Here is a 22,255-nt window from a genome sequence, read left to right on the forward strand (position 1 = left end):
ACCATTCTCGGATGTCTTCTATCTTCAGACATAAAGCTATGAACTTTACCTTTCTCTTCAACCCAACTGCAACCAGGCTCTTTGCTTATATTACGAGACTTCATCAATCTACGAACATTTGCAGCTTCGTCTTGTCTTCCTGCTGCAGCATACATGTTTGATAACAAAACATAAGGAACAGCATTGTTTGGTTCCAATTCCATGAGAGTTTTCGCTGCTCTTTCCCCATTCTCAATATTCCCATGCTTCCTACTCGCAGCCAAAATCGCTTTCCATACAGTTGCATCTGGTTCAACCTCCATTTGATTCAGCAATTCCTCTACTTTAACGAAATCACCAGATCTACCAAAGAGATCAATCATACAGGCATAGTGTTCAGGTCCTGGTCTGATACCATAAACTGCTCTCATCGAATCAAAGTAGCTTTGAGCTTCTTCTATGAGACCGGCATGACTACAAGCAAATAGTAACCCGATAAAGGTAATGTAATCTGGTGTTATGCCATTGCCTATCATTAGATAGTATAACTCTAGGGAGTCCTTAGCTTTGCCGTTTTTCGCGTAACCCACAATTAGAGTAGTCCATGTTATCAAATCTCTGATTTCCATAGAGTTGAATATAACATTCGCATCATCTAAGCTTCCGCACTTTGTGTACATTGTCACAAGAGAGTTGTTTACTGACAAAGATGATGGAAAACCAGATTTAATATAATTCCCATGTACCTGTTGCCCAAACTCCAGAAGCGTTAACTCTGCCGAGGCACTTAATACACTCGATGTAACAATCTGATCAGGAAAAATGCCTTCAACTATCATTTTACAGAACAACTTCAATGCCTCTTCATAACATCCGTTATGTGTATTGCCTGTGACTAGAGCCGTCCAAGATATCACATCCTTCTCAATCATCCCTTCAAAAACTTTCAACGCTGAATCCATAATTCCTCTTTTAGCATACATATCCACAAGAGCGTTATTCACAAGTTTGTAAGTCCCATACCCGGTTTTCACAATCAGACAATGCGCAGAAGAAGCTATCTTTATTTCTGTCCTAGACAAAGCAAAACAATTTAAGATGGATGGGATTGTGAAATCATCTATTTTCATATCTCGCTCATGCATTCTTCCGAAAAAGGACAGAGCTTCTTCTATAAGACCTTGCCTAACACACCCTACAATCATCGAGTTCCAAGAAACCACATCATCGGCTTCCATACCTTCTAACAAAGCTCTTGCCGTTTCCAAGTCTCTGCATTTAGCATACATATCAATCAATGCGCTCTGAACATAGATATTGGTCTTGAAACCACTCTTAACTATGCAGCCATGTACCTGGACCCCTACCCTGCGAGCAGAAACCGAGGCACAAGCAGTCAAAACACTAGGAAATGTAAACTGATTCGACTGGTTTCCTTCTCTAGTCAAATCCCTAAAACACTCGATTGCCTTGAAAGCAAATCCATTTTGAGAGTAACCAGTGAGCATAGAAGTCCATGTAACATTATTTTTCTCACCTGACATAGTCTCAAAGAGGTATTCAGCTTTAGAGATGCGTTTGCATTGTGCATACATAGCGAGAAGACCATTCACCACATTAACATCCAAATCAAACCCAGTTTTTATTGTATGCCCATGAATCTCTTCACCTCTCAGAAGCAAAGCAAGCGAAGTACACAACCTAATAACACTCCCCAAAGTGTACTCGTTAGGTTTTATCCCATCAAACTGCATTTCCCAAAACAAACCCAAAGCTTCATCTTCAAGTCCATGCTTGCAATACCCAGAAATCAGAGCATTCCATGAGATTGTATTCTTGACTGGGTTGCTACGAAAAATCTGGTCTGCATCAGAAAGTCTCCCTGACTTGGAGTAAGCAACGATCATAGTGTTCCAGGTAAACTCATCCCTCTCAGGCATTTTATCGAACACTTGGCGGGCTTCGTTGACCCGACCGGATTTAGAAAAATCTCCCAAAACCAGATTCGAGTGAAGTTTCGTTCGATCAGCATTTCTGTGAATGTAATTAGTAAACGGTTTCAAATGTAGACGTAAGCTTCTGATATTCAATTTGTGCATCACGACGACGAAGACGACGGGACCAAAATTAAAGTTTAACTCTTTCACGACGACGAAACGTCGTGATGCAACCACCACTCTCTCTAGACAAAACGATGCGTTTTATAAATTATAAAATAATATTCACTCTCTCTTGACAAAACGATGCGTTTTATGAAACAACCAACCCAATAAGATTACACATTTACTTGTAGGACTTGTAGTCTTGTGCTAACTGCTAAACTACACGGCAAAGTAAAAGTTTCACATTTAAGATGGATATTTATGTTTTTCCATGAGATTGCAAGAAATTTTTACTATTTATTATTACGGATTGATGAAAGGTTGATGCCTGATGGGTAGACAAGAAGAACAAACAGGTCTCAAGGTCTGCAAATATAATTACAGATGCATATAAGTCGTCTGTCAACAGTCATGTAACACTGGCCAGTTCCTTGCAGCTGCTTGTCACACAGATCTGTGCATGTTGGTCCATCACAATGGTCATTTAGTAGAACCTGATGACATATATGTTGCCCTTGCGTCTCTTTTGCCACCATCCCTACATATTTATTATATATAAAAAAAAAAAAAACATGAAGTCTCAATAGAAAATGCGTAAAAACGTGAGAAAATCATTTGATTAATCTCTTACTGATTTTATAATAATACTTAGAGAATGTTAAAATGTTAAACAAACCTAGGAAGAAAACAATGAAGATAGCAACAATGGTGATTTTAGTCATCATAAAATGATTTAACAGGATATATCAGAATTTGTATTGTACATGTAAATATCATCTCTATACATGTGTATATATATATACATGAATTGTATGTATACGTATCTAATGTACTATCAGTGCTATGTTTGACTAGCAAAAAAAAATGGAATCATTTGATTTGGAAAGCAATCAGATGTTAATTAGCAAGAAAGAAGAGAAAAAAAAAAGTCAAATAAAATGATAGTTATATCCATAATAAGCTTATGGTTTTACAAGCTAGCCAAAGGGATATTGATATGGAAGCATTTGATTTGGAAAGCAATCTCTTCTAATGATGTAAAAAAAAAAAATTATGAGAAAAATAAAAAGAAAAGAAGAAGCAATCTCTTCAAATAGAACAAAATATAATTGAATTCACATATCATTTTTAAGATTGAATACCGTAATATTTTTTTTCTTTTTTCATGTCATTATAATATTTTATTATTATTATTATTGTTTATAGATAACAATTGATAAAAAAACAAAAACATAACAAAAATCAAGATTTGCAAGGAAACATGCAGAGGCAGCTCTTAATTTGTCCGTTTGGGAAGCATAAGCCACTTCCATTCCATTTTTGCTTACAGAAAGTGGCACAAGTGTGAGCGACACAGTTTTGACCTCTCATTGCAACATCACGACACATTTCTTGTCCTTGCGTCTCTCCCATCATCATTCCTGATAAATATTTAAAAAAAAAACATTATCTTTAAAACAATTCTTATAGAATAAAAATGTTGAGACAAACAATAACTACAAATATTTTAATATGTTTATAGAATGGTAGATGTGTAAAAATCAAACCTAAAACGAGGACGATCATAAAGATAGCAAGAACTATGGCTTTAGTCATCTTTGATGATTTTATATAAAAAAAATGAAAGTTACGTGAAAAAAACCAGGAATGTTAATGGTAATGTACACATGTAGAGACATTATATATATATATATGAAGAATTTATTACTAGCATATCTATTTCCGATCATAAAAATATACGATGAGAAGGATATATACAACAAAATCAATTTAAATGAAAGCAAATAAGAACACAATAAGCAACGTATATAACTAATAATTAAAAAACAAAAATTGTATACATTTAATGGTCGAAGATGCAGATCTCGTAGATTTTTTATTTATAAATTATATAACGTAACAAAATCAAATTGATTATCTTATGATTCTGNTGATATTCATGTAAGATAACCTATATAGGTTAATTAGGGGGGTATTGGACAAAAATATTTTTATGTAATTTGATCGAATATAAATAATATCATAAATTACAAAATTTTAAGTATTATAAAAGATTTGAAAAAAAAAATCTTTTTTTGTTTCTAATGATTATAGTTTACAACATTTTAATAATAATAAAAAAGAATAGATGAATTCTTCTAAAGTCTCATTTGTTCCCACTACGTTAAAAACAAACGAAGGTATACAATATTTTATCGAGGATATTATTTAATTGAATCCAAATAATATTTTATCGGTTCCCAAACGGACAATATTTGAAAGATGTATATGTTTGAAGATTTTTTGTTTCACTGTAAAATTATTATTTTGTTTTGTATATTTTTTTCATTACCAATTGAATTTAGTAATTGCTCTATCCATGATCCATTTCTACATGGCACATAAGCTCAAGTAGTAGCTTGTTATAATAGCTCTTTTTGTCCAAATTTTTTTTTTTATAATAGCTCATGTCATATAAAAAAAAATGTGAAATCAGAATTCATATAAGATTGAATACTGTAACATTTTTTTTTCCTTTTTCATATCATTATAATATTTTATTTTTATTCTTGTTGTTTATAGATAACAATTGATAAAAACGAAAAATAAATAAATCAAGATTTGCAACGAAACGTGCAGAGGCAGCCCTTAGTTTGTCCGTTAAAGTCTGGGACGCACAAGCCACTTCCATTCCAGTTTTGCTTACAGAGAGTGGCACAGGTGTCAGCGACACACTTTTGACCTCTCATTGGAAGATCATGACACATTTCTTGTCCTTTCGTCTCTAACGCCATCATCCCTGATAAATATTTAAAACATAATCTTTAAAACAATTCTTATAGAATAAAAAATGCTGAGACAAATATAACTATAAATATTTTAATATGTTAAGAGAATGGTAGATGTAAATCAAACCTAAAACAAGGACGATCATAAAGATAGCAAGAACTGTAGCTTTAGTCATCTTTGATGATTTTATACAATAAAAATGAAAGTTAAGTACAAAAAAACAGGAATGGTAATGGCAATGAACACATGTAGAGAGACGACATATATATATATATATTGAAAAATTATTACTGGCATATCTATTTCCCATCATAAAATATTAAAATACATGAATAGGGAGGATATATACAACAAAATCAATTAAAAATAAAAGTTTAGTAAAAAAAATCAAGAATGTTAATTAATGGTAATGTACAAATGTAGAGGCTTCATAAATATATATATATATATATATATTGAGAATTTATTACTAGCATATCTATTTCTCATCATAAAATATTTGAATAGGAAGGATATATATATCTACAATAAAATCAATTATATATATATATAGGAAGAATATATACAACAAAATCAATTAAAAATAAAAGTTAGTAAAAAAAAACCAGGAATGTTAATGTATATATATATTGGACAATAATATTTTTATGTGATTTGATCCAATAGAAATAGTATCATAAATTACAGATTTTCAAGTATTGTAAAAGATTTGAAGTCTCTTTTGTTCCCCACTACGTTAAAATCAAACGAAGGTAAACAATATTTTATCGAGTATATTATCGTAACACATGCATATAACACCAACATCAAATTTTTGTATACATTGATTGGTCCACAAGATGCGTTCTCATAAATTTTTATCTATAAAATATACAACTTAACAAAATCAAATAGATTATCTTACAGTTCTGAAATTCATGTAAAATAAGCTGCATGGGTTAATTAGTCAATCATATGTTTGAATAGCAAAAAAAATGTCATTAGAAATACTAATCATCTTAATTACTAATTAGCAAGAAAGAAGAGATAAAGGTCAAATAATTGATGGGTTACACCATAAGCTTATGTTTTGACAAGCCAAAGGGATAAATGATATGGAAGCATTTGCTTTGGAAAAGCAATCTCTTCAAAGTTAAAATGATGTAAAAATAATAATAACAATATAATGAGAGAAAAAAAAAGATAAAGCAATCTCTTCAAATAGAACAAAACAGAATTGAATCCAAATACCATTTATTATTTTTTAAACTTCTGATATAATAATTAAAGAAATACTCATTCTACTTTGAAAGATTTATGTTTGATGATTTGTTTGTTTCACTGTAAAATCATTGTTTTTTTTTCCATTCATTTTGTTGTCAATTATCATAAGATTTAATATAATAATTAAATACTCATTCCACTTTGAAAGATGTACATGTTTGAAGTTTTTTTTGTTTCACACTAAAATTATTGTTTCGTTTTGTATTTTTTTTAGAACCAATTGAATTTAATTATTGCTCTATCCATGATCCATTTCTACATGGCACATAAGCTCAAGTAGTAGCTTATTATAATAGCTCATGTCATATAAAAAAAGTGAAATCAGAATTCATATAAGATTGATCGTAACATTTTTATTCTTTTTCATGTCATTATTATATTTTATTTTTATTATTATTGTTTATATAGATAACAACTGATAAAAACGAAAAATAAATAAATTAAGATTTGCAAGGAAACGTGCAGAGGCAGCCTTTAATTTGTCCGTTAAAGTCTGGGAAGCACAAGCCACGTCCATTCCATTTTTGCTTACAGACAGTGGCACAGGTGTCAGCGACACACTTTTGACCTTTCATTGGAAGATCACGACACATTTCTTGTCCTTGCGTCTCTCCCGTCATCATTCCTAATAAATATTTAAAACATAATCTTTAAAAATAATTCTTATAGAATAAAAATTGCTGAGACAACACAATAACTATAAATATTTTAAAATGTTTAGAGAATGGTAGATATAAATCAAACCTAAAACGAGGACGATCATAAAAATAGCAAGAACAGTGACTTTAGTCATCTTTTGATGATTTTATAAAATAAAAATAAAAGTTAAGTAAAAAAACCAGGAATGTTAATGGCAATGTACACACATGTAGAGACGCCGTCATATATATGTATTGAGAATTTATTACTAGCATATCTATTTCTCATCATAATATATATGAATAGTGTTGGTGTTGGGTTTCAACGATCCAAGGCCAACGGAAAAAGCCCAACATGGGCTGATTGTCTGCCGCGGAAGTGGGCCTGTCGCAAGTCCAGAAAGAGGATCCCGCAGGAGAAGGAATGTCGAGGTCAATCTCCGGAGGAAATCGTGGGATACAGGCCGAGATCATCGGAGGAAATGGAGAAGACAGTTCGAAGGCCAGATTAGTTTATATATGGGAGGATAGAGATAGGAAAGAGATATGTGTAATCTTTAAACTACGACCAACAAAAAAGTCTAATACAAAAGTCCAGTTCGTAATTCTTCTTAATTCACTTCAATTTAAACCGAAAGTCCGCCCAGATTCTATCTCTCACTCGAATCAATTTATTTGTTGTTTTTCGTTTCAACAAATAGGAAGGATTTTATTTTTTTTCCCACAAGAATAGGAAGGATTTATACAACAAAATCAATCAAAAATCAAAGTTAAGTAAAAAAACCAGGAATGTTAATGGCAATGTACAAATGTAGAGACTTCATTTATTGTATATATCCTTCCTATATATATATAATTGATTTTGTTGTATATATATATATATATTGAGAATTTATTACTAGCATATCTATTTCCCATTATAAAAATATATGAATATATTGGATATATACAACAAAATCAATTAAAATGAAAGCAAATAAGAACATAACTAGGATTTAACCCACATGACACTTATTTAATTTTATTTATAATGATGTTTGACTTTAGCGGTATTTAATTTAGTAATAAAATTATATATTTTTAATTTTTAATCTTTTTATATTTAGTGATACAATTATTCTTAAAGTATTATAATTTTATCATGAAAAACACTAAAATTATGAATTATAACTGTTTGTATAATGTATATTTAATCAGAATAATTAACTGTTTTCTTTATTTAAAATAATACTATTTGTTTGATATATAATTATTTAATTTAATTGATTGTTTATTTTTCAGTGTATACAGTTTAATAAGTGATTTTTCTATTTTTTTTTTATTTTGGAATACATATATAGAAAAGAAATTTGCTATTAATAAGAAATTTAAGTAGAATTAATTAGTTTCTATAAAAAATTAATTTTGTCAATTTACCATATTTTACTTCTTGCTTTTAGTGCAATTTTGTAGGGACTAAAATTTTAAATAAGCAAAATCAAAAGGGTAGAACCCAAAAATGTATATATAGATAAGCAACGTATAACTAATGATTAGAATTAAAAAAATTATATACATTGAATATGCAGATCTCGTAGCGTTTTTATCCATAAATTATACAACTTAACAAAATCAAATTGATTATCTTTTATTTTTTAACAAAGAATCATCAAATTGATTATCTTAAGATTCTGAAATTCATGTAAGATAAGCTATATGGGTTAATCGAGTGGGGTGGGGGTGGGGGTATATTGGACAAAAATATTTTTATGTGATTTGATCGAATAGAAATAATATCATAAATTTCAGATTTTCAAGTATTATAAAAGATTTATCGAGTATATAATTGTAACACATGCATTATGCATATAACACCAACGTAACATCAAATTTTTGTATACACTGAATGGTCCACACGATGCATTCTCATAAATTTTTATCTATAAAATATACAACGTAACAAAATCAAATAGATTATCTTACAATTCTGAAATTCATGTGAAATAAGCTGCATGGATTCATTAGTCAATCCTATGTTTGAATAGCAAAAAAAAAAATGTCATTATAAATACTAATCATCTTAATTACTAATTAGCAAGAAAGAAGAGAAAAAGGTCAAATCTATATTAACATTTTCACATCATCAGAAGAAGGCTTTGAGTTCAGACTTATTTACAGACAATGTCATTATAATTAATATTAGAAAAAAATGAAAAAAAAAACACAGCTTCGTTGCCCGAAAATATAGAAACTATATTACATCTTAACTTCCTTCGACTTCAAGCCGTGTTTTCTGCAAATTCAACAATCAATCATAATCAATCTATATTATTTTGATATCAATCTTCAAGATATCGCAACCATAACATCCCCTAATATTCCTAAAAATCCGCAAATTACTGAACGTGATTTGCTAAATCCTATCAGCAGAAAAATCTAAACTTCCCAACAATAGAGAATCCCATATATTCTTTCTTCTTTATACGCAATCATAACAATTCCCAATTGCAGACTATATAAACACAGTCTCACCAATGATAGTGATCCTAAGTCTGACTCAAACTTCCTGAGCTTGACAAAGTTTGCAAGAGTTGAGGATTCAGACCTTAACACTAACATGTTGATGGGTAAATGTTTTTGATTTCTTATTATACTAGATTAGGACCCCCCCCCGATGTGCGGGTTTAAAGTTATATAAATTAAATTAAAATTTAACAAAAATATATTAAAATTTGTTGTATGTTATTTATAAATTTTATTTTTGTTATAATACACTGATTTATATCAATTTACAAATATTTTTATGTATGTTACTATTAAAAGTGCATTTTTACACCTAAATATACTCTATGTTACAAATATATTCTTTATCACCACCTACAAAATGTATATATGAACACATTAAGCCAACTATTTTACTTTCACTTCTGCATAGTTTTTATTACTAAAATTATTGGCTCAAAAAATATTTTGAATAAAAAATATATTACATAATATACTAATCAGTGATGTATCATCACAATAATGTATGACCACCATGGAGAAAACCTCGACGCCGCCCTCATCCTTTATGGAGAGAACCTTGCGTCCAACCTCTTCCACCATGGAGAGAACCTTGGTTGTGCCTTCCTCTTTTGGGGAGATAACCTTGCATCCAACCTCCTCCACCTTCCTCCCTTGGGTAGATAACCTTGTGTCCAACCTTCTCAGCCATAGAGAAAACCTCGGCTCTGCCCTCATACTATGTGGACAGAACATGTTCATGTCTTTTTGCTATCTCAAAATGGCTTGCTCTGACAACCAATGAAAATAAAAACATTTTTCTAAGGTCACAAAATCTATTGATAGTAACTAATGTTAAATTTCCCAATGTATTCGTGATAGTAACTATGCAGAAATGAAAGTAAAATAGTTGGGTTAATGTGTTTATATATTACAAATATACTAATCAATGATGTATCATCACAATAATATATGACCACCATGGAGAGTACCTCGGCTCTGCCCTCATCCCTTATTAAGAGAACCTTGCGTCCAACCTCCTCTACCGTGGAGAGAACCTTGGCTCTGCCTTCCTCCACCGTGGAGAGAACCTTGGCTCTGCCTTCCTCCCTTGGGGAGATAACATTGCGTCCAACCTCCTCCACCTTCTTCCCTTGGGGAGATAACCTTGTGTCCAACTTTATCCACCATAAAAAGAACCTCGGATCTGCCCTCCTCCTGTGTGAAAAGAAAATGTTCACGTCTTTTTGCTATCTCAAAATGGCTTGCTCTGACAACCAATAAAAGTAAAAATCTTTTTCTAACGTCACAAAATCATTTAATAGTAACTAATGTTAAATTTTCCAATGTATTCCCGGAAGTGTCTTTAACATACCATGATATAGTCTCTATCTTTGTAACGCCTCAACCGCCACCTTGCTTAGTGAGCCCATGTCCACTCGCAGACCATGGGCTCACATCCTAAGTGGGTCCTACATTTATTCCCGGCCTGTGGACCGACTCATATTTGATGGCCAGTTTGTTACGTTTCAAAAGCTTTAAAAACTTGTCCTTTCCACAAACCAGGGTGTCACTGTCTTTGAACTCCTATGGATCTATCAACAACGATTTATGTTTTTCCAATCTATCTATCTATGTTTGTTGTAAGCTTGTGTTTGATTAGCCTATTTTATCCATCCATTAGATTGATGAGCTTTTACTCTTTATCTCCCTTTGGGATTAAATGAATAATGGTAACACTTATGTTTGCAAAAAGAAAGAAGGATTTATGATCAACCAATCAAGGTTGAGAAATTAGAAGAAAATTAATTTGATATAATATAAGAAACAATAGAAAATTATAAGCACGGTAATATATGAATCCCAAATAATTCAAAGATGAAAATATAAATTAAATAAAACAATCTAAAAATACTAAAATAAATTTTAAAATACAGTATTAGTAAAAGAAGATGCATATATTAATCTTTTTTTGGGTCAACATATTAATCTTACTTATATTTCCAACTGAAAAAGGAGAAAGTAGGAAGAAATTTTGGTTAAAAAAAATAAGAAAAATTTACTTTTCCATTAAAAAACAATTTCCCAATTAAAAAAAAGTTAAAAACATTGTTTTTGAATAAAAAATTTAAATATGAGACGATCTATGTTTATATAGAAGTGAGTATTTACAAAATTTAGAATTAATAATTAACTATGTATTTTCCTTAATCCCTTTTTCTATATTATTTTTTGAATTAATAACTTAAAATTAAAAATAATTAAATAATATTATAATTTCTAATTTTATGAAATATATATATATATATAGGTAATCTCCTTATAGTTATTTTAAAAAACTTTGTATTTTTATAAATTCTGTAATTTTTGATAATTATCTTTTTACAATATTAATATTTTTTAAAACAAAATATTTATTTTTGTTGTAATCAAATTCTTCCTATTAAATATTAACTTTTACACATGTCAAAATCTGAGATTAATAACTTCACATGTTAAAATCTTGTTAATGACTAAATTTCAAAACCCAACTTTATATAATAAGATTTTTAAAGTATCTATGGTTTCAAAACATTTACTTCCTCTAATGGTTTCTATTTGTGGTACAACATTTTCAGACGTGATCGGTCAAGTGGTGAACATTGGTGATGTGGAGACAGTTGGATTTAACAACAAGCCGACGCATAAACTTGTGTTTGAGATGCGGGACAAAAGGTTACATTTATGTGCCTAATTTTAAGCCTCTATTCAAAAAAAACATGAATTAAAAATAGATTTTTATTGACAGAGACGAGAGGGTATGTGTACCTTGTGGGGCTCATTCGCTGACAGAGTTTTTGGAGCCTGCGAGGCATCAAATGGTGTCATTTTGGCATCAAATGGTGTCATTTTGGTTTGTCAAAGTGAAAACATACAAAGGTAATATTCGGCTCACATCTTCCTAAATAAAACAAATATATATGAAAATATATTTTGGTTTATATCAAATATTTAAAACAAAGAAATAACAGGAAGTAGATACCTGTCTAATTCCTATGATGCATCACAAGTGCATATCAACCCTGTTTGGATAGAAGCTCAGAATTTCATTAAAGACAAAGATCCGTCAGATTTATAGAAGTTTTTGAACAAAACCCAGAACGCAGTTGGAGTAATAAGAATGTCATTTAGAATTCTAAAATTTCCTTGGTTAAACAATATTCAATCCCAAAACCCGATTTTGGAAAACAGAAAATTGATTGCATCAAATCATATATAATAGCAAACCGAAAGACTCATAAAGCAAACCTAAAGAGTCGCAGTACAATTATTGATCAAAAAATACCTTCATGACTTTATAATTCCGGAGATTATGACCAACTTCAATCTCATCGGACACTGTATGGACTTTAATCGTTTTGATCGGGAAAAAAACGAAATTCAAAAGGACATCTGGACAGACAAAAAATTATCCAGATATGTTCTTCATATCCAAAAAAAAACATACAGACAAAAACGACGAGAGAGTGTGAGAGAACATGGGTCAAAACGATTAAATTTGTGATGTCCAGGGCCACACAATTTTAGACTCATTAATATTTGATGGTCAATTTGTCTTTCTTTTTATGGGCCTCTACAGACCCAATGTGATTTTTGTTTTTTTTTAGAAAAATGGGTGTACAAGTAATACATAGAATAAGTTATAAAAACATAGATTATATAACTTATACACTAACATTACGAGGAAACATTGTTTTGCTGATAGTGTCTAGAATTGTAGATAATATACTCCAATCAAAATTAAAAATAAAAATTATACAGTTATTATACAAGAACAAGAAACTGTATGTCACAAAAATTACAAGAAATAGAGTCGGATCCGCACATGAAGAAAATAAATCCTAAATCTTAAAAAAATATATAAAAATATAAAAAGAAAATTTATTTCCTGAAATAAATATACATAATTTTAGTTAGAGAAAAAATCATATTTGTATTTACCTTCATACACTTATTTATATTTATACATTTTTAATATATTATAAAAATTATTACAATAATTTAAAGCTAAATTATATCCCACCAAATTTTTTGCCAAATACTCATCATTACGAATATTATTATTGTCAAATTTTAAAAACGTTACCGAACTTATTCACAAAATATTTTATATGCAAAGAGTTCATCAAAGCAACATCTAATTAGTAAGCATATACAATTTTACTCTATATTTTACCATTAAAAATATGTTCTTACACCCAAAATAATTTTATTGTTAAAATATGCTCTTTATCACCATTCACCACTTATAAAATATCTTCTGAACACATTAAACAAATTTTATGTTGCTTTACTTTCATTTTGGCATAATTATAGTTCTTATAATTACTAAATTGTTTTGTGGCTTAATTTCTTTAACCATGAATTGTTTTTTACTCCAAATATATTTTAGATGAACAATTGGTGGAAATTATCTACTTTATTACAATGATTTTATAACCAACCTAATAAATGTTGAGAAACTGAGAAAATGTTAATATAACATAATAAAAATAAAAATTTAAAAATTGTAATCACGATGGTATATATAAGTCTTAGATAATTCAAATATACAAAATAAAAACTTTATTAACAATCCAAAATATGACATATGTCATAATCACGTTAAGGATCGACGACCTATTTACTCCTTAGAAGTATCGCATTGAACCAAAACTACTTAAAACTATGACCTCATCCCAAATATTCTCGAATCGTAAATTTTCAACTTATTTCTATATGAATCAAAAGTTTGGACCCACACGTACGTGCGGACATAATATACTCCATTGTACGTGAATCAAAAGTCGGACCCGCATTGTTTTGCTGATAGTGCCTAGAATTGTAGATAATATACTCCAATCAAAATTAAAAATAAAAATTATACAGTTATTATACAAGAACAAGAAACTGTATGTCACAAAAATTACTAATTTTACTAATTTCAAGATTATACATTATACAATCTTACATTTCTTAATTTTTAAGAATTAACTCATTTTAAAACAATTATTATAAAATTGGCCCGCAGTGTACCGCGGGTTAAAATCTAGTATTGATGATAGTTACAGCCTTATGTTTTGACAAGCCAAAGGGATAAAGGATATGGAAGCATTTTGCTTTGGAAAGAAATCTCTTCAAAGTTCAAATGATGTAAAAATAATAATAACAATAATGAGGAAAAAAAAAAGAATACTCATTCTACTTTGAATAAATTCTTAGAACAAAATAGAATTGAATCCAAATACCATTTTTTTTTTTCATTTTTAAACTTCTGATATAATAATTAAATAAATACTCATTCTACTTTGAAAGATTTATGTTTGAAGATTTGTTTGTTTCACTGTAAATCATTGTTTCTTTTTTTTTTGCATTAAATTTCTAATTTATGCAACATGCCAATTAAATTTAATTATTTGTTCTATCAATGATCTATCACTACATGGCACATGCGCTTAGCTTATAATAGCTCATATCATAAAATATAAAAGGAGAAATCAGAATTCATATAAGATTGAAAACCGTAACATGTTTATGTTTATTTCGCGTCAATATTATTTTTATTACTATTATTAATATTTATAGATTACAAATTTTAAAACAAAAAATAAATAAATCAAGAATTGCAAGGAAACGTGCAGAGGCAGCTCTGAGTAAATCCGTTTGGGAAGCACTTGCCACTTCCTTTCCATTTTTGCTTACAAAGAGTGGCACAGGTGCCAGGGACACAAGTTTGACCTTTCATTAAAATATCATGACATATTTCTTGTCCTTGCGTCGACTCTGCCGTCGCCATCCCTGATGAATATTTAAAACATAAATTTTAAAAACAATTCTTATAGAATACAAAATGCTGAGACAAATAATAATTATAAATGTTTTAATATGTTTAGAGGATGGTAGATGTAAAACAAACCAAAAACGAGGACGATCATAAAGATAGCAAGAACTGTGGCTTTAGTCAATTTTGATGTTTTATACAAAAGAAATGAAAGTAAAAAAAACTAGCTGGAATGTGTTAATGACTTAATGGCAATGTACACATGCAGAGAGTCACATATATACACTAAGAATTTATTACTAGCATATCTATTTCCCAACATCAAAAATAGTAGTAATATATGAATAGGAAGGATATAAAAATGTTGGGAAAGGAAACAAAATCGTTGAAAGAAAAAAGGAACGGAAACAAAATCATAAAAATATATGAATAGGAAGGACTGCAATAAGCAACGTATAACTAATAAAGTCATAAAATACAGATTTTAAAGTGGTATTATACTCCCTCCGTTTCAAAATATAGAATGTTTTAACTAAAACACACAGATTAAGAAATCTTTACTTTTAACAAGTTCAACCAATCAGAAACAATACTGCATAATATAAAATATTAAACTAATCTAAAAGTTCTATGGAAACTTGAAAACATTATATATTATGAAACAAAAAACTTCTCTAAAACATCTTATATTTTGAAACGGCGGGAGTAAAAGATTTGAAAAACATTCTTTTTTAATTCTAATGATTATTTTTTGCAACATTTTAATAGAAAAGAATAGTATTTTAATAGAATTAAAAATATATGAATTCTTGTTCCCACTACGTTAAAAAAAACAAATAAAGGTACGCAATGTATTAATTATCGAGGATTATTGTTTCATATGCATATCACACCCACATCAAATGTTTGTATACATTATACATTGAATGGTCCAAGATGCATGCATTCTCATAGATTTTTATCTATAAAATATACAATGTAACCAAATTAAAGTGATTGTCTTACAATTCTGAAATTCATGTAAAATAAGCTACACGGGTTAACTAGTCTTTTGAAAACAAGGTGTAAGAAGATCCTTTAGATATACTATGTCCATTTCTAACTACATCATATCTATACATGTTTATGAAGTTTGAACTCTTAAATTTAGATATTTTGACGGATATTGTATTTCAGTTAGTTTGCCAACGTCAAATGTGTTATCTTATCACTTATACTTGTTTTTCAAGTACTGTATATGTCCACTTTTAAAATATGTCTATGAAATCAAAATGAGTGTACAAAAGTCAAATATTAAGATATGAAATGGTAGACAAATTTATTTGCTTAATAATTTAGTACAAATTTATAATAGATTTCCAAATTTCACCAATTTTGTTTTTGGTTTAGAAAAATATATTATATTTCAACCGATAGCTTTAATATTTTTAAATAATACATTTAAATAGTTTTATTAGATCTAATAGTTGATTTTTTCTAATTTGATTTTAGCGGTGTGAATTTATAGTGTGTCCAAACATAATTTTCTACACAAAACTCTCATTTGACCGAATGTTCTATTGGTTGATGTTTTTTTGAAATCAAAAAACAAACATGTTTCAAACAAAAAAAGTAATGCCATAAATAGATTGTCTGATAAATAATGTAAAATATTTTGCACAGAACAGAAAAAGTATAAGTACTAGAGAGTAATTCCCTTAGTACAAAAAAAAAGAAGAAATAGATCAGTTTTCATCAAAAGACCAAAATGAATAAGTTGATAAGTTTGATGATGGTAGTCACTGCAATGTGCTTTGGGTTGAATGAAGCTTGCACACTTGCAGGTTCTGTAAACGTTGTTAACAAGCTTCATGATGGTCTAGTTCACAATGTTCATTGTCGTCAAAAGAACCCAACAAATAATTTAGCACCATTAACACTAAAAAATGGTCAAGTATATGATTTACCATTCGACGAGCCATTAATCATTTGGAAAAGGAAGGTAATCAGCTGTTACATATCGTACAGGGGTAAAGATAATAAGGAATATTATCGTGATATATTTCGAGCATACCGATCAGCCGCTACTTCTCTATGTGGTCAGCTACGTGAATACACTGCTGGCAAAGATGGGATTTATTTTACCAGAAAGACTGGAGTTGCACCAACATTTTTATTTCCTTGGGTACCCAAATAGCCGTGGGGGTCGTCAATATATATATATATATATATTTTTAACTATTTTCTAATTGTCGCTTATAAAAATAAATAAATTTATATATTTTTGTAAATTCATAGACTTTAAATAAACTCATTGCATATTTTTCAATATCATAATTGGTAATGGTATGTAATTAAAAATATATATATACAGTAAAATATCTATAAATGAATACTCTATAAATTAATAAACACTATAAATTAAAAAATTTTACTAGTCCCAAGACGAGACGGTGTAAAAAATAACAAAATTCAATAAGATAATAAATTATAATTTTTTTGAAATCTCTATGTAAAATATGGTTCCAATATTATCATAAATTCATAATTTATGTAAATTTACATGATATTTTTGTTGATTTTAATAGATAAACTACACTAACTTAGTATTTTTAAGTGGGGCACAACCTTAAGAAACTAAAGAAACTTCTTGATTTTAATAGGTATACATATACCATACAACTTAACTAATATTTACAAGAATTAAGAAACGAGCATGGTGCACTTGCTCCACCCCTCATAAGCCTTGAACCGCTCCTGTATGTCCACTTTTTAAAAATGTTTGATGAGTCAAAATGAGTGTACAAAAGTCAAATATTAAGATATGAAATGATAGACAGATTTATTTGCTTAATAATTTTAGTACAAATTTATTATAGATTTCCAAATTTCAGCAATTTAAATTTTGATTGAGAAAAATAATATATATATGTTAAACTTCTATAATATATTTCAACCGATAGCTTTAATATTTTTAAATAAAACATTTAAATAGGTTTATTGGATCTGACAGTTGATTTTTTTTTTAATTTGATTTTAGCGTTGAATTTATAGTGTGGCGAAGCATAATTTTCTACACGAAACTCTTATTTAACCAAGTGTTCTATTGGTTAATGTTTTTTTAAATCAAAAAATGTTTCAAAAAAAAAGTGCCATAAATAGATTAATGTCTGTAAATAAATGTAAAATATTTTGCACAGAACAAAAAAAGAAGTATAAATACTAGATCAGATTGATTCCCTTATTATAAAAAAAAAAAAAAAAAACAAAGAAATCATTTTTCATCAAAAAAACAAAAATGAATAAGTTGATAAGTTTGACGATGTTAGTCATTGCAATGTGTTATGGGTTGAATGAAGCTTGCATGCCTAGTTATGTAAACGTTATTAACAAGCTTCATGATGGTCTAGTTCTCAATGTTCATTGTCGTGGAAAGAACCCAAGCAAAGATTTCACATTAAGAAAATTAATAACTGGCAAAGTATATGAATGTCTATTCGACGAGCCAACAATCATCTGGAAAAGGTTTGTAATCAGCTGTTACATATCGTACAAAGGTAAAGATAATAAGGAATATTATCGTGATATATTTCGAGCATATCGATCAGCCGCTACATATCGATGTGGTCAACTACGTGAATACACTGCTAAAAAAGATGGGATTTATTTTACCAGAAAGACTGGAGTTGCACCAACACTTTTACATCCTTGGATACCCAAATAGCCGTGGGGGTCGTCAATAACTATATATACTTTTTAACTATTTTCTAATTTTTGCTTATAAAAAAAAATATATATATAGATATATATACTCCTACACAATATTATTATATTAATAAAATCATTTGCATTTTTTTCAATATTGTAATTAATAAATGATATGTAATTTAGAAAAAGAAAAAAAGTACATCTGTATGTATCTTGCCGTGTTTACAATTATCGAGAAACAAAAAAACAAAAAGTGGTTCGGTCCTCCTCCTCCTCCTCCGATCCTCTCAACTCCAAAACCAAGCCTCGAGAATTCATCCATTCTACACCCGTTCGATCGATTTGATTTCCTCCTGGGAATTGAAGCCCGACGACCCATCAAGATTCTGGATCAACCCGATTGATTGATTTACCCAAGATCCAAAATCTTTTTCTTTTTTTCCCGGCGATGGACGTTTCGCCGCTTCTTGGCCGGAACAGACGACGGTCCTCTCAGCAGCTTCGTGGCGCAGCGTCGAGACTTATCCGCCGTGCAAGCAACCGTCGGATGATGCTCCGTGAGCCATCCGTTAGAGTCCGTGAGGTTGCCGCTGAGCAGCTTGAGGAACGCCAGAGTCAATGGGCTTACTCTAAGCCCATTATTGTTCTCGATATACTTTGGAATTTCGTCTTTGTGGTTGTCTCTGTCGCGATTCTAGGGTTTACTTCTCAACAAGAAGATCCTCTTGTTCCTCTTAGGGTTTGGATTGTTGGGTACAATCTCCAATGTTTGTTTCACGTTGCCTGTGTCATCGCTGAGTACAAACGTCGCCGCCGAGAAGCTAATATTAATGATGATGATTCCTCCAATCACGGATCTCTCAGCGGCGGAAGTGAAGAAGACGAAGAATCTGATGATGATGATGGCTATATCATTAACGATGCTGATGGAACTAGGTTTAATTTCTTATTCTCTCTCTCTCTCTTTCTCTCTCATCTTTAGGATTGTTGTTGTATATACAAAACTTCAATAGATGATGGGATCCTCTATGTGTTTCAGCTTCACCAAGCACCTTGAATCTGCGAATACCATGTTCTCTTTTGTCTGGTGGATCATTGGGTTTTATTGGGTCACAGCTGATACTGAGGGACTACCTCAATCTTCCCCTCAGCTCTACTGGTTTGTTTCTTGATTGTTTGTTTGTTTAGTTTGTTTGTTGTGATTCCTCAATGATAGATTTTGTTTCTTGATTTGAACTTTTGCAGGCTCTGTGTTGCATTCCTTGCCTTTGATGTTATGTTTGTTGTCATTTGCGTTGCGGTTGCTAGTCTTATCGGTATTGCTGTTTGTTGCTGTTTGCCTTGCATCATCGCCATCTTGTACGCATTAGCAGATCAGGTAAAAAAAAGATAACAACAACACTATGAGGATGAAGAACAAATGTTTCTTGATGGAATGAATCCCTAATAATAACTAGCAATTTTTTCTATATGTATTGTCAGGAAGGTGCAGCGGATGAAGAGATAGAAAGACTTTTAAAATTCAAGTTCCTCACAGTTAAGAATTCCGAGAAAGTGAATGGCGAAATCCGGGAAACTCAAGGTGGGATCATGACTGGGTTAGGTGCCGAGTCTCAAACCGAACGTGTGTTATGTAGCGAAGATGCTGTAAGTAACCAACCATAAACCAAACCTCTGTCGAATTTTTTTTTGGATAAAGATACTGAAATGATTTGAGGGAAAAAAAAAAACGATTGCAGGAATGCAGCATTTGTCTATGTGGTTATGAAGATGGAGTAGAACTAAGGGAACTTCCTTGTAGACACCATTTCCACAGTTTATGTGTAGACAAATGGCTAAGGATCAACGCCACTTGCCCTCTCTGCAAATTCAATATTCTCAAAAATGGCGAACCTAGTGGTAGTGAGCAAGTGTGAGTAGGAGAAAGATTTTGTTGCTGCTCGCTCAATCTTTGTGGAATGTGATAAGAGTATTCTTTGGCCATTACAGAGGCATGAACAAGAAAGAAGACCTCGAGATTTGTTTCGAGACGAAGCTGCATGTCTTGTCTTTTTTTTTTTGGATATATAATATATATTTGTAAAATGCAATAAGTAGTATATAGTTCGGTTGGAAATTGTTCTTCAGGGAGTCAGGTGTGATGAGAACCGTTTGGGGTTTTAAGTTTTTCAGTCAACGGCTTGATTAGATCCGAATTAGATAAGTTAATACGGTGATGAAACCATGTTTATATTGTTGTGTGTGAGGTGACGTCATTGCTATTGTAGTAAGAGGTCAAAAAGAGAAAAAGATCATATTATCTAAATCGAACTTGTCAACTTGAGAACGAAAGAAAACAATTGTTTATTTTTCAAAACAGGATTTCATTATTTTTTCCTTTATGACTAGTATAATTTTCGAAAAATATAGTATTGAATTCGTAACCATTTCAGATTGCTTTTATCAGAATCAAGATCAGAATTGGGATCACTGACCGTATCCGGTTTTTTAGAAGAGTCAGATTTGAATCAGGAGAAGGGGCCATGATAGGTTTTGAGTATGAGAAACTTATAAGGATCTGCACCAATTGTTGCCGTATCAATCATAACTCAGATCATTGTCCGTATCTTGCTCCCCCGATCGTTCATGACGAGTGTTTAGAGGTTCCAGCAGTTCCTGTTAGGGAAGAAGGTGTGGGTTCCAATCACCACTGTGCTCCTGAAGGAACTCACTCGGATCAAAGCTCTGAGCTATCCTCCTATTCTCCCATCTCGCAACCTCCAAGACATGTTAATCCTGGACCGAATCTGGAGGAATTTCTTGCTGTTAACCCTCTCCAAAGGGGTCCTTCCTCACGCTCAGGTTCGTTAAAACAACGCTCAGGTGTGCCCTGCGGTTGTTTTTTGATGAAGGATAAAGGTCGTGGAAGAAATTCATAAAGACCTTTAGTTGAAAACTTTTTGGCAGATGAGGAGATGGTGTTTAAGAATCGATCATTACTCCTGCTCATGATGTATGCTTTAAGACTAGGTACAATGATCTTCATTGTATGAGAGGTCTTACTGTGAAGTGATGGCGATGGACTTACTTCATCTTCTTCCATCTAATTATAATGGTTATGTTGTAACTTAAAGATAATTTGGTTTCCAGTTGGCTGTAATAACTTAGACTCCCCTAAATGCTTCTGTTTGGATGATGATGGAAGTTGATATCATATATATAAAATGAACTTTTTGGGAAAAAAAAAAGAATTCGTAACCATTTATAATTAATACCAACCATCTAACTAACGTTACAATATCCCAATACGATCCAAGACTATTTTTTTATTTCTTTTCTCTATGCAATTATTGGCTTCTCTTCTTACAATTGTTATACAATTTAAACCGATTAAATTGATTATTTGCCTTTTCTATTCGATATTTTATTTAAATTAAAAAGTCGTATTTTAATATTCATGCTCCATTCATCGCTACTTTGAATCATACGAATTAGGCATAATAATATGCTAGAGTATCAGTTTATAGCGTTCTTTTTTCTTTTTTTTTTTGGGGGGG

The 22,255-nt window shown here is 30.6% G+C and overlaps 6 protein-coding genes and 1 long non-coding RNA gene across 8 annotated transcripts in view; 1 reads left to right on the plus strand and 6 right to left on the minus strand.

Annotated features, from left to right (window-relative positions):
* Positions 1 to 1,596, minus strand: part of LOC104753210 (putative pentatricopeptide repeat-containing protein At1g68930) — a 3,204-nt gene extending 1,608 nt beyond the window's left edge. The window contains exons 1-2 of the mRNA XM_019237648.1: positions 1,517 to 1,596; positions 3 to 1,347 (exon numbers count right to left, since the gene is read on the minus strand). Coding sequence (XP_019093193.1) covers positions 3 to 1,268 — 1,266 coding nt within the window. The 5' untranslated portion in view covers positions 1,269 to 1,347; positions 1,517 to 1,596. The remainder of the gene's footprint in view (positions 1 to 2; positions 1,348 to 1,516) is intronic.
* Positions 2,282 to 2,836, minus strand: LOC109129654 (putative defensin-like protein 128). The gene is made up of 2 exons (XM_019238177.1): positions 2,758 to 2,836; positions 2,282 to 2,619 (listed from the first exon to the last, which is right to left on the minus strand). The coding sequence occupies exons 1-2, from the start codon at positions 2,804 to 2,806 to the stop codon at positions 2,441 to 2,443; spliced, it is 228 nt and encodes a 75-aa protein (XP_019093722.1). The 5' UTR covers positions 2,807 to 2,836; the 3' UTR covers positions 2,282 to 2,440.
* On the minus strand, positions 3,260 to 3,720 carry LOC109129657 (putative defensin-like protein 119). The gene is made up of 2 exons (XM_019238183.1): positions 3,629 to 3,720; positions 3,260 to 3,502 (listed from the first exon to the last, which is right to left on the minus strand). Exons 1-2 carry the CDS (start codon positions 3,675 to 3,677, stop codon positions 3,324 to 3,326), a joined length of 228 nt encoding a protein of 75 aa, XP_019093728.1. The 5' UTR covers positions 3,678 to 3,720; the 3' UTR covers positions 3,260 to 3,323.
* On the minus strand, positions 6,554 to 6,906 carry LOC109129667 (putative defensin-like protein 118). The gene is made up of 2 exons (XM_019238199.1): positions 6,858 to 6,906; positions 6,554 to 6,738 (listed from the first exon to the last, which is right to left on the minus strand). Exons 1-2 carry the CDS (start codon positions 6,904 to 6,906, stop codon positions 6,554 to 6,556), a joined length of 234 nt encoding a protein of 77 aa, XP_019093744.1.
* On the minus strand, positions 8,853 to 12,769 carry LOC104749157. Of its 2 annotated transcripts, none has more exons than XR_761335.2 (4): positions 12,558 to 12,769; positions 12,255 to 12,294; positions 12,041 to 12,173; positions 8,853 to 9,023 (listed from the first exon to the last, which is right to left on the minus strand). It is a non-coding gene; the product is annotated as an uncharacterized LOC104749157 (long non-coding RNA). The 2 variants fall into 2 exon arrangements; XR_761336.2 differs by lacking the exon at positions 8,853 to 9,023 and adding an exon at positions 10,337 to 10,450.
* On the minus strand, positions 14,868 to 15,338 carry LOC109129422 (putative defensin-like protein 119). The gene is made up of 3 exons (XM_019237649.1): positions 15,333 to 15,338; positions 15,168 to 15,255; positions 14,868 to 15,049 (listed from the first exon to the last, which is right to left on the minus strand). The coding sequence occupies exons 1-3, from the start codon at positions 15,336 to 15,338 to the stop codon at positions 14,868 to 14,870; spliced, it is 276 nt and encodes a 91-aa protein (XP_019093194.1).
* LOC104749158 (E3 ubiquitin-protein ligase At1g63170-like) lies at positions 18,929 to 20,985 on the plus strand. Its single transcript, XM_010470740.2, has 5 exons — positions 18,929 to 19,655; positions 19,759 to 19,878; positions 19,965 to 20,097; positions 20,202 to 20,366; positions 20,459 to 20,985. Exons 1-5 carry the CDS (start codon positions 19,168 to 19,170, stop codon positions 20,633 to 20,635), a joined length of 1,083 nt encoding a protein of 360 aa, XP_010469042.1. The 5' UTR covers positions 18,929 to 19,167; the 3' UTR covers positions 20,636 to 20,985.

This window comes from Camelina sativa, chromosome 16, assembly GCF_000633955.1.
Source record: "Camelina sativa cultivar DH55 chromosome 16, Cs, whole genome shotgun sequence".
NCBI lineage: Eukaryota > Viridiplantae > Streptophyta > Magnoliopsida > Brassicales > Brassicaceae > Camelina > Camelina sativa.

What these genes read in the sequence shown, in the direction of transcription:
- LOC109129657 (XM_019238183.1), bottom strand. Translation starts at nt 3,677, where the DNA reads ATGACTAAAGCCATAGTTCTTGCTATCTTTATGATCGTCCTCGTTTTA. An exon ending in TATGATCGTCCTCGTTTTAG is followed by an intron (nt 3,503 to 3,628) that starts GTTTGATTTTTA and finishes AATATTTATCAG; the next exon opens with GAATGATGATGGGAGAGACG.
- LOC104749158 (XM_010470740.2), top strand. Translation starts at nt 19,168, where the DNA reads ATGGACGTTTCGCCGCTTCTTGGCCGGAACAGACGACGGTCCTCTCAG. An exon ending in TGTACGCATTAGCAGATCAG is followed by an intron (nt 20,098 to 20,201) that starts GTAAAAAAAAGA and finishes ATGTATTGTCAG; the next exon opens with GAAGGTGCAGCGGATGAAGA. An exon ending in TGTTATGTAGCGAAGATGCT is followed by an intron (nt 20,367 to 20,458) that starts GTAAGTAACCAA and finishes AAACGATTGCAG; the next exon opens with GAATGCAGCATTTGTCTATG.
- LOC109129667 (XM_019238199.1), bottom strand. Translation starts at nt 6,906, where the DNA reads ATGACTAAAGTCACTGTTCTTGCTATTTTTATGATCGTCCTCGTTTTA. An exon ending in TATGATCGTCCTCGTTTTAG is followed by an intron (nt 6,739 to 6,857) that starts GTTTGATTTATA and finishes AATATTTATTAG; the next exon opens with GAATGATGACGGGAGAGACG.
- LOC109129422 (XM_019237649.1), bottom strand. An exon ending in TATGATCGTCCTCGTTTTTG is followed by an intron (nt 15,050 to 15,167) that starts GTTTGTTTTACA and finishes AATATTCATCAG; the next exon opens with GGATGGCGACGGCAGAGTCG.
- LOC109129654 (XM_019238177.1), bottom strand. Translation starts at nt 2,806, where the DNA reads ATGATGACTAAAATCACCATTGTTGCTATCTTCATTGTTTTCTTCCTA. An exon ending in CTTCATTGTTTTCTTCCTAG is followed by an intron (nt 2,620 to 2,757) that starts GTTTGTTTAACA and finishes ATAAATATGTAG; the next exon opens with GGATGGTGGCAAAAGAGACG.